Raw genomic sequence first — 12,003 nt, 5'->3', positions numbered from 1 at the left:
CCAGGAAGCATATACTTGAGTAAATGAACTGAGTTTGGAAAGATGAAGAGTCATTTGATGGGTGAAGAAAGACTTGGGTTATATGTTAGGCCAGTGGAAATACATAAAATAATTCATGGAGACATGTAGCAGTGTGATGAACTAGCCTTACTTTTAATTCTGTGTGTTGTTGGTTGGTTGGTAGCTTTATTTGCATTCTTCTGTTTGTGAGCTCCAGAGACCTGTCTGTTTTGTTCATCTCTGTAACCTCAAGTTCTCAATAAATATGTGAACAAAAATAGTTTTATATGAATGTTAAGAATTGTGTCTGAGTTCATGGGCCCCACATTATGCCAGCAGCCAGTATATGCCGTGAAAAGAAATTTGAATTTGGCTTCCTGAAGATGTGGGTAAGTTTTAGCATATTAGTAATTAAGCATATAACCAGATATTTTCAGTGTAATCAGTGAATTGAAATAATCTTATTTTTTATGCCCTAGGAGTAGTCAAGATAAAATTATTTATCTATAGTGGCCAGGGAGTGCTTCAGATGGGGAAATTTTATCGTAGGTGAAGAGAGATGAGATGGGGAAAGGTACAGAGGCAGGGTGGCACAGAGTATTTTTGAGGAAGAAGGACTGAAACATTTGATTTCTGAGAGATGGCTTAAGGTGGTGGGAGGAAAACTGACCAAGAAAATAGAAAAAGTACACACTTTCTTCTGGCTCTGCCACCAGCTGAGTAACTTACAGGTACTCACTTAACCTCCTTTACCCTTGGTTTTTTCTTCATAAAGTAAAGCTTTTAAGGTTGATTATCTCTTTGATTATTCTAGTTCTAAATGTTTTTAAGTTTACGTGTAATATTAAATATAGCTGAGAGGATTGGTTTGGGGCAGACAATCTGTGAAGGAAGCTAAAGAGCGTCTATTTATCTCGATCTTCACTTACTGGTTTTTCATTGATTCTTTTATAAAACTATTTTAGTATACCTTTGATTCTATTTGTCTCATATAAATTAATTTATGTTCACTATTGAAAGTATAAAAGGTAAAATGAGCAAAAATCTAGAAATTAAAGGCCATCCCAGTCCCACCTAGTTCAGATAAGACTAGTTACATATTGATATTTACTCTTTATGACAGATAGTAAACAGAGAGACGTATAGCAATAGACGTAATAACGTATACTATTGTAATAAACATATATATTAAATATTTATTTGCTTCCTTATTTTTTACTGAAAACTTTTGGACTTACAAATAATGTTAACCCACTATTTTTTCACTTAGTACAGGATAAACACTCTTTCATGTCAGTTTATTTTTTTTTTCTTGTTCAGTTTCTGTATTAGTCTGATGTCAGTATAGCATTCCTTTTTACAATGGTATTATTGGGGAACTAATTTTCATTGTTCAACATCTAGGTTGTTTCCTTCTTTCTTTTTTTTTTAATTAAGTTTTTTTATTTTAATACCAGTATAGTTAACATAATCTAGGCTGTTTCTGACAACTGTTATTTACTAACACTAGTGGATGATTGGAAAAATAGTATTGTCTGAAATTGAAAATCTGGATGACATATTCTTTAGAAGAGAATATGAGATACAATTTGAAGCAGTTGAGTTTGAATTAACAGCAAAGCATCCATATCCAAAGGTCTTGAAGTCTCTTGGAAATCTGAGTTTGAAGGTTATGAATGGGATTTGGGAGGAATTAGTCTCATGGTGAGAGCTGAAATTTGAAATGCTGAAGTTGTCTGAGCAAGGGTACAGAGGGGAACAGGCTTTTAAACTTCAGAAAAGGAAGCATACACTGAGCAAGAGTCAATTACCAGGTTGGACAGACTGGGTTGTTGTAGCACCACGCTGTGGTAAAAAGTCTCAAAGACAAAACAAAACAAAAGCCTTGTCTGGGCACTAGGAAGAACAGCTGCCTATCACAAGTAAATATTTTAGATTATATCATATATGCATACACATCAATAGTATTTTTGTCAATAAAAGAAATACATATTTTATAAGAAGCTGTACTTCTCATTTAAAAGAGTTTTATATGTATCTTTACTTTTTGTTAGTTATTTGCTTTGGCTTATTTGTTTTATATTTTTGTTTTGACGCTTAAGGAAAATCTTGCGAAGTTTGTCCACGTCATTCCCTTTTTAGTATTAAGGCAGCAACCTTCTTAAGAATTTCAGGGCAGTGCCTTATTTATTTTATGTAAGTTAAGAAATGCATGTTGAACTGTACATCTCTATCTGCCTCCTTGGGCTGTTGCCTGATGCCCTACAGCTAAGATTATAACAAATTCATCTGTAAGATTGAGAGATTAGATATTTCAGTACAAATCCTTTGAAAGAGAAGAAAACTAGCAGTGTCATTCATCTCACCTAAATAAGAATATGGAATCATGTGAATATCTGCTATTAGCATGAGGCACAAACTTGCCTGAAATATCTAAGATTCCTCAGATACGAAAAGTACATCTTGATTTTTTCCCAGTATTGACAAGTCCGTACTGTCTGGAAAGTCTTCCTTAGTCTAACCTAAATTTGCCTGATTAATTTAAACCATGATTACACGCTGAGAAAAATCACATCAAAGGTGTATTTCCCCTCATGTACCTCTGTACAAAGTCACACACACACACACACACACACACACACACACACACACACACAGATCAAATTAACGTATTCCCTATATTATACATTATACCTTTTGTCTTTGCTAATCATTTTAATAGTATTACAATTCCACATGAGGAAAGGAGAAGTTGTATTCACAACCGGACTCACCGATATTCAGAAATGTGCCTGGAAACCCAGAACATTCCTGGCAGAAGATGCCTGCTGTAGTTGTAGCTTTGATGTGATCAAGCATCTCTTTGTAGGTGCAAGAAACATGTTAGTCTTTCAATTGACAAGTTTGATGCCTTTTTACATATTAAGTGAACTTTACTTTGCATTATAAATGCTGGAAGTCCGGAAATAATTTGTATGCAAGTCATGGCAATTTTTATCTGCATAAGACACACTCCTGTAAAATTAAAGTTATGCTCAAACAACTTTTCCTTTGAGTGATAGTTCACAAGGGAAAGGAGTTCTTACTTTGGAATTAACTAGCCCTATCCATTCAGTTTGGCTTGGAAAATTCATCCTTTTTTATATTTGCTAGTATTATTTGTCTTTCAGAGATAAACAGAGAGAAAGAGAAGGAGGGAAAAGGAAAGAGACAGAGACACTTTATAAACTAAAGTCCTGATGAGATCGTTAATAACCCTCCCAGTCAGGAAGAGACATTTAGCAAGTACCTACCCTCTTCAGTGTGCCATGCACTTTGCATACGTGTTTTCGTAATGCAAGGTAACATTATACAGTGTTCCTTTAACAAAGGTAATTTCCCAGTTTTGAGAGGTGAAGACATTAACTGTTTTGGTACCGGTTTGGGTTCTAAAAAAGAAACTCTCCTCCTGCACATGAGTACATTCCCCACTTTCCAAATTAGATGTCTTCCTGTGGCTTATGATCTCCTACCTTTTCCAGTACTCCTAGGAGGTTGGAAATTAGGCACCCAGCATTCCTGCTGCTGTACTGAAAATGGTTGAGGAGAAAAAGACATGGACATATTAGGTGGCTTTCCTAAAATCTCATAAACAGAAGTGAGACTACTGGAAATTGAATTTGGGCCTCCTGACTTGCTGTTGCCCATATTTCTGAGCACTAAAGACATCTTCCAAAAATTAAGTACAAAAGGGCTGGTTTATGGGACCAGGGAGATAAATTCTGAAATTTTTCCCTTTTGTGTTTGAATCTCCGTATGTTTTAAATAGAGTTCTTTGTTTGCTTATTTAATTGATTTTATTTCTGTTAATACTCTCCATACTGCCTTTTAAATTAGAAAAAGGTGGTATTATATGAATCTGGGTGACTGCTAACTGATTTTTTTTTGGCCAGTTTTCATCATTGTAAACACACCGATGTAATCTATATTATTTCGAATGGTGTGTTGAAGTGATTTTTGTCAAAGAGTCTATGGAAAAATCAGATCTGATGCAAGAACAGTTACTGACTGTTTGTTTTTTACAGTCGCAATATGGAGCTTCGGTTTCTGCCAAACCTGAACTGCCCCTCTTTTACACTCCTATTGATCTGGTGGACATCAGTGTGGAAATGGCTGGACTGAAGTTTATAAATCCTTTTGGTCTTGCTAGTGCAACTCCAGCCACCAGTACATCAATGATCCGAAGAGCTTTTGAAGCTGGATGGGGCTTTGCCCTGACCAAAACTTTCTCTCTTGATAAGGTAAGAAAATATTTATGAGGTCATGTTTAAATGTCTATCATGCATTTTAATTAGAGCAGAGATATTATGATGTCACAATTTTTCTGACCAAGAAATAATAGTTACTCAACTACAGGACAAGACCTATTAGTCCAGGCTAATTTTTTTCTCTTACCCATCTTTCTGTCCCATGGAAGGCCATGAATTTCCCATTTTGTTTTATCTAGGAAGCATCAAAAAATATATATATTACAAAAATGGCTATTTAATGTGATAATCACAAACTCATGATTTTTTATTTTGGCATTAATTATTTTGTGATTTCTGGATGTGTGTGGATGAGGACATCTGTCCGAACTGAAGGTTGGAGAGACTATAAGTTTGGTTTGTACATATTCCTGGGACCCAGGTCAGGTCAAAAAGAATCACTCTGTGTACCTCATTTGTGCTGGTAATAAGGTTCTTCTTGAATTTTTAAATATAGAAAGATTTTCAAAGTACATATACCTGAGTTTAATTTGGCACGATGACTTTGTACTCACACTGTAAGTGGACATACTCAGTAGAAAATAAAGTACGTATTATGGTTGAGATTGATTCTTTAAGGTACACAAAACATATAAATTCATGTTTTTAAAGTAGTACGAAATATACAGTAGAAGGTTGCATCCTTATATGGTTTTGAATTAGAAAAGCAGAGCAGAATTTAACATTCTTAGATCCTTTATTGATAAAATTTTAAATGCTAAATCTATCAATGTATTTAGTACTAACTAACTGGTAGTTAGTAATAATTAATGTATAAGAATGTGTGAATCTAGTGACTGAGAAAACTGTATCATTATTTAAATCAGCCTTATCCGTAGGCAAAGAAAATAATAGAAAACAAATATGCCCCATTAAGCACATTCTCTCCTTCTTTCTCCTCTTACTAGGATCAATAGCTAGCATTAGTATGGCTAAAACATTACGGCTGTCTTATTCTGACAGCTTTACAAGATGCTATGTGTAACTGTGATGAAGAAAATCTAGAGAATCCTCAAAAGTTAGAAAAACCGGGGCATAAAAAATTTCATAAATGTTTTTATGTTTAAATAACTAAAGAGAGGTTCTTTTTCAAATACTTTGGTTAAATAAAGTGTAAAGATAAACAGAACTTACTGGATGCAGCTTTAGAATATCATTAATCAATTGTTTACAGCTTTGTAGAATATTGATAGTACATTTGTCTTTGTTTCAATTCATCCTTTAAGAATAACTTGGAAGCTGTAATCAAATGTTTAATCCATTGAGAAAAACTGAGTCTCCAATACCATCTAATGACTACATTATAGTTACTCTGTTTTAAAAATTTTATGTGTAAACAGAAATAGGTAGCTAATCAGGTACAAGTAAAGAACTGTAGGAAAAAAAGGTGTTTGCTTTGAATTTGCTGTTTGCTTGCAAAAAATTGAATTCTGATTAATCAGAGACATTTGTCTTTACTCTGTTAGTGACATGCATTGATTTGTGATGCTGTCTCTTTCAGTAACCTAGGAGCAGTTGCCTTTATTAGGATCAGCAGCAAAATTAAATGTGGAAGCTAACTTCCTTCTAAACCTCCAATTTGAATTTAATCTATCAATTCACAAGTCTGTGATGCTGGTTCAAAGAGAGAGTAAGGAGCAAATGCAAATTAAATTTGGCATATAAAACATTATGTTGGGGGCTTTAGGAAGCTCTCTGTTACTTGCTTTGATGGTGAGTAGAACACAATATTTGTACAAAGACTATTTTAAATGTATTTTTGCAGATTATAATGACATAAATAACGATGCCACCTTAGGCTTATATAATGTCATTTTCAAAAACAATTGTTTCCCATACATGTTTTTGCAAAATAGTCAGTTTGCTTCATAGAGATCTAGGGTTTTGTTTTGTTTTGTTTTCTTATGTTGTCCCTAATTAGTGATTAAACCTGTTGTGAATGTGAAATTGTCTTATGAGCGTCTGATGAAATGTTGTAACGTACAACTCAGTAGGTAGAAACACGTTTTCCCACAGCCTCCTACTACAGACATCTATTACAATATTATATGTACTATACATTTGTGTGACATTATAGTATATTAATTTAGATTAGTCTTATTATAATTTATTATGCCAATTCAAGAATCTACTTAAAATGTATTAAAATTCAGAATCTTGACATTTGAAATTTGGATGCTCTTAATATGACAAAGGTTATTCTATGGAGTTTTGTTATCATATGAAATATTAATATTTCACAGTACAGTTTTGATGAAGTACAATTTTCCGAGACTGCATATGATAAAGAAATTAAATGCTTACCAAGGGAGTTCAGTAAAAATTAGAGCCCTGCCTGAACATCTGCTGGAAATTTTATTATCCTGTCCTACTGACAGGGTGGCTCCCTTGTTGTTTTTCTAGATTGACAGCTGAATATTGCACTGATTTCTGCAGCAAATATGTTTAGGTGAACTTTGTTTCCCTTTTTTTTTATTTTTTTGGGAGTTCGGAACATGCTTTTGATTTTCATCCTATACTTTTTTTTATACTCTTGACATTTGTAGATGCCAGATTGAGGTCTAATATGCTGTAGCAACGATAGACCATTGACTTACACTGAAATGCCAGTTGATATCTCAGTAAACAGAAATATTATTATTCCTTACTGTGCAGTCTGTATAAAAGCTGTATGTGGTTTCTTTAGGGAGGCAAATGATCAGATTTTTAATGTCAAGTATAAAAAGATCTGTGTTTGCTTTTGTATTAAATAACATCAAAGAGGGCTTTTATTAACTATATTCTTCCTTCCCAAAATCAGTCTTCCCTGGAATGTCCCAAAATACATAGATTGCCTTTCTTGAGATTCTCTTTATGTATTATAAAGATGATATTTAAAATACCATCATAAAATGAAATGAAAATATAATTAAAATTATTTTTACATATAAATATATAGTGCATTCATGTTTAAATTTTAAAAAGTTGGAGAGAAATCAGTGTCAAGCTTAATTAAAACTAAACTATCATGACAAACCAGAGAGATGCTATGTTTAATTGGCAATATTAAAAATTATTTAGACTGCACATTAAAGAACCTCCTGGCCAATGTCCACTGAGAAGAAATAGATAAAAAGATTTTATTTTTGGAAATTATATCATAAATTTTGTTCTCTCAGGCATCTACATATTATATACTGCAAATGTGTAATCTGTGACTGCAAGTTGCATATATCTTTGTCACTACATAGGTAAACTCAGAAGTGTTTGCTATTATTCCAAATCAGATTCAAACGTAAGCAAAAATTCACTTCATTTATAAGATATATGGTATAGATATTAGAATAAACTTGATTGATTTTTAGTGAGAAAATATCTTGATTGCATATATTTTGTTTTAATAAGTATCAGATAACTAGACAAAGAGGTGCACATATACAGATTCTCTCAACATAAAATGCCAAAAACTGAAAACTGAGAAATATTTAAGGTTCTTCATTATTTCTTTGGAATCAAATATTGATAGTGGCTTTTTCCATAAAATACAACCTTATACCACATAACATAATGCTTAGTGTACAGGAAGAGTTTGATAAATGTTTCATAAATATTCGTTGGATAAATGAGTCAATAAATGAATAAATAGATTTTTGGCACAAGCATATTGAGTTCCTTTTTTTTCAGCCATATGAACAGACAGTTAACACATAAAAAATGGACTGTTCTGAGTATTGATCTCAATCAAGGGAGAAAAGGCCAATTTAAAATTTTCATATCCCATGTTGCTTTCTGTGGTGCATCTATACATGTCTGAAAATGAAAATGTCAGTGGAGTTTTTAAATGAATGGGTAGCGTTTTAAGACTTGAGAGTCTTTAAAATATAGAGAATTTTTGAGAAAACAGAATATGTATTGCACAATTTTAGGAAGGGAAATAAAAATCATTTGGCCAACTATCTAAGCTTATGTGTCAATAGCTATGACAGGGTAAATGTAACTTGTTTTGGAGTGCCTTTAATAACAAGAAATATGCTAGATCTTTAAGGCAATGCAGCTTCTTATAGCTATGGATAACCCTATTTTAGGAATATCTTTTTTTATTGACCCCAAATTGGCCTTTCTTGAATGTTCCATCCATGTTTTATAGTTCTGCCCTCAGAGACACCATGGAATAAGTTAGTCTAGCTTATTAACATAAATGAATTGTTGATTTTTAAATATGGTAGGTTTTTTTGTTTTGTTTTTCTAAGTGAATATACACCCAAGAGAAGGGCTGACAAGTGTGGAGAGGCAGTGACGTCTAGTGAAAACAACTTTTGCCTGGGAGAATCCAGTCTCTGTCCAAAGCTGTTTCTAAGGCTCTACCTTGCACAAGTTATTTAGTAATGTACATTGTTGTTGTTAGAATGATCATTACTATACACATAATTAACTACCATTTGTTAAGTGCATAGAAAGTATAGACATTGCCAAATGTTTTTTGGAAGTGGTAAGATAGTATTTAAAAAATTTTTTTTCATATGAAATAAAAGAGTGAGAAAGTTAAACCAATTGCCCAGGACTTAGAACAACAATTATTTATTTGCTCACAGTCACATACTGAGTTCACATGGGCAGTTCTTCTGCTTCACAAGGTGTCACTTGGACTCATTCATGCATTCTCAGTTAGTTGGAGGGATGCCCGGGTACTGGCAAGATGGCCTCATTCATACATATGGACCCTCAACTGGAGTTACTGTAATTGCTCAGATTGCTGAGTCTCTCTCTCCATCACTTTATTATCTCTCTTGCCTTGTTGGGGGTAAGACAGTGTTCCTTGAGTAGGACCCCATCCTGCTCCCTGGTAATGGTTCCACAATTCATTTTTCCTATCCACTGTTGGCTCGGTTCTCAGGGCTCTTATTCTATCCTCTGAGTTTTTGTTCTGTTTTAGTTAAGAAATGGCCAGTGTTGGCCATTCCTGGCAGTTGAGTATCTTTTTCAACCTATTAGCTGCCGTGGAAAGTTAAGAATCCCTATTATCTTTATTTCAATTGCCCCCTGTAGTCCTTGTTCTTAATCATGTCATCAGAAAACTTTCTTAAAAACTCTTTGAATCTATTAAGGGCTGACTACATACCCTAAAGCCACATTCATAATTCTTTTTGAGACAGATTTTTATCCATTTTGGATATGTCTTCCTGCTGCGACTCAATGTTTTTGAGATTCTTAGAATCAATATTGTCTACCTGAGAAAATCAACTAGAACCTGCTTTAAATCTTTCTAAAATCTTAACAAAGGATCACAAAGCAACACTCTTAATGTGATCTTTACCTGAAGGTCATTTCTTACTTTGAAAACCTCTTTCTTTCAGGGTAGAAAAAATACTAAGAATAATTTTACTTTCTAACACAGCAAGTCCTGGGCCCTTTCGCTTTGCTAAGTTTGCTTAGCAAATTAAATATATCCTTTTTTAGCTAATTTCTCTCTTACAGTACCTTACTATTCTTGAGTAGAAACATTCAACTGACACTTGCAGTGTTTTGTCTAGATATTTCTTTAGTCAGATCCACACATACATTATGTACATTTTCCATCTTCTGAATTATCACCAGAGATATTCTTGCCAATTGTTCTGTCACTACATAATACAGGCCACCCTTTCCCAGTCTCCAATAACAATTTTCACACTGCATTTCAAGCCTCTACTAACAGTTTGTTCACCATTTTTCCAGCCTTTACTAACAGCTGACTCTTGATTCTCCAAGAGAGGTCTCTGCCCCCCTCTCATTTCGAAAGCCAATGCCACATGTTTTAGATTCTGTTATGTTAGCAAACATAACCAATTTCTGTATTACTTGTCTCTTGCTGTATATCAAAGCACAATTTAGTAGTTTTAAACAATAAGTAATCTGCTCTTGGTTCTATAGGTTGGCAGTCTGGTCAGGGTGCAGCTGTGTGGGCTTGACTTTGACCCATGTGACATTAGTTGTTCTTACTCATGCATTTGCAGTGAGTTGACAGACTTGGTGGCTGGTGGTGCTTGATGGCTTTATTCATGTGTTTAGGACCTCAGCTGGCATAACTGGGCCTAGTTCTCCATATGGTCTCATCTTCAAAGAGACTGCATGGAGCTTGTTCACAAAGTGGCCGTATTCTAAAAATGCAAGAGTGGAAATGATGAGTCTGAGACTCTGAATTTGCACAATATAATTTCCACCCTCCTTCTGTTGGTTAGAGCAAGTCAACTAGTCCAGACCAGGATTTGGGAACATGGAAATTGTTCCTCCGATCCAAAAGCTGACATCCTCGGCAGCAGGATTGAACCAAGGTCTATTTGATACAAATCCAGATGTTTTCCTGTATATCATATTTTCTAATTTATCCTCTCCAAATCTTCTTATTTTATGTCTGAATTGAAGGCAGTTTGACTCCATCAATGTTTGGCAGAGACGTAGGGTTCAACTGAGCAAGTGTACTGAGGGTTTTCTATCTCCTACCTCTCAAGCAGAGCAGCACCCATGATTTTATTTCTTTTCGGTTTTATGTATAGTGTCATGGAGAGAGACTTTTGATTTATAATCTTCTGGGAGTGATGAATCAATAAATACTACACCTGAAATGAATACTGTACTGTATGTTAACTAACTAAATTTAATAAACACTTGAAAAAGAAAAGAATAATAATAAGATCCTTCTAGAAATCCACTGTCTATCCATTGTCCAAAGCCAATCTCCTTCTGTGCCAATTTTCTTTAGGCACACTGGCCCTCTTTGTACTCCTCCAACATGGCAGTGTCCTCCTTCTCTTAGGCCTTTTTGCTAGTGTCTGCTCACTTTGGAGTGCTATGCCCTCAGATCTTTAAACCTAGAGCTCTTGCTTCTCATTCAGTTCTCAAATCAAAACTTACCTCATCAGAGAAGTCTGTGCTGACTGTCCAAAACTCAGTCTTCCTGTGTCATGTTTCCCTGGTTGATTTTGTATTTTTTCTTCACTGCACTTACCACCGTATGAAATTATCATTTTCTCGATCACGTATTTCTTTACTTGTTTATTTTTCTGTTTTGACCATTCAAAGTAAGGTTTACATAAGAGGGATGTTGTCTTTCTTGCTCACTACTGTATGCCCAGTGCCAAGAACTATGTCTGGTAGATAGGAAGGATGCAATACATACTTGTTAGATGAATGAATAATTATAGGATTCTAATTTGAACCACAATTCCACATGACAGCTCTTCAGTTACTTGGAGACAGCTCTCATGTCCTATCAACAAGCCTTTTCTTTTTCTTTTCTAAATAGTCCTGTTTTCCTTTCTATAATAAGGTTTGCAGACTTTTTACCATGTAGGTTGTCTGTTCTCCCATGTGGATTTCAGGAAACTTGTTTCGATCCACATTATCTTAATTGAGAGGAAGTTGCCTACATTTGCACAAATTGCTATAGCACCTATCAACCAGACAAGAATTCAGGAATAACGTTGTCAGGACTATAAATGCTAAAAATAATATCTGGAGCTGTTAAGAAAAATTTCACAAAAATGTTACGTAATAATATTTTAGAGCTCAGTCAATTCTCTTTGGATTACAATACGAAAGACTATAATTTACTCTTGTAACTCATTCTAAAAGGCCTTATTAGAAATAAAGATCTGAATCTTTTTAAACATTAAGTCAAACTGATTTATTTTATTGTTATTGAGTTTCTGTATTACATTATTATGAAAGTCTATGAAACAATAAATAAACAACTGTCCAG

The 12,003-nt window shown here is 34.2% G+C and overlaps 1 protein-coding gene across 4 annotated transcripts in view; it reads left to right on the top strand.

The window, feature by feature from the left end:
- DPYD (dihydropyrimidine dehydrogenase) overlaps nt 1-12,003 on the top strand; it is an 833,094-nt gene that overhangs the window by 428,877 nt on the left and 392,214 nt on the right. For all 4 annotated transcript variants that reach the window (XM_059375481.1, XM_059375484.1, XM_059375483.1 and 1 more), the window contains one exon: nt 4,065-4,280. In XM_059375481.1, coding sequence (XP_059231464.1) covers nt 4,065-4,280 — 216 coding nt within the window. The remainder of the gene's footprint in view (nt 1-4,064; nt 4,281-12,003) is intronic.

The sequence above is a fragment of the Mustela nigripes genome, chromosome 14 (assembly GCF_022355385.1).
Source record: "Mustela nigripes isolate SB6536 chromosome 14, MUSNIG.SB6536, whole genome shotgun sequence".
NCBI classification, from domain to species: domain Eukaryota; kingdom Metazoa; phylum Chordata; class Mammalia; order Carnivora; family Mustelidae; genus Mustela; species Mustela nigripes.
This window is presented reverse-complemented; position numbering and strand designations above follow the sequence as displayed.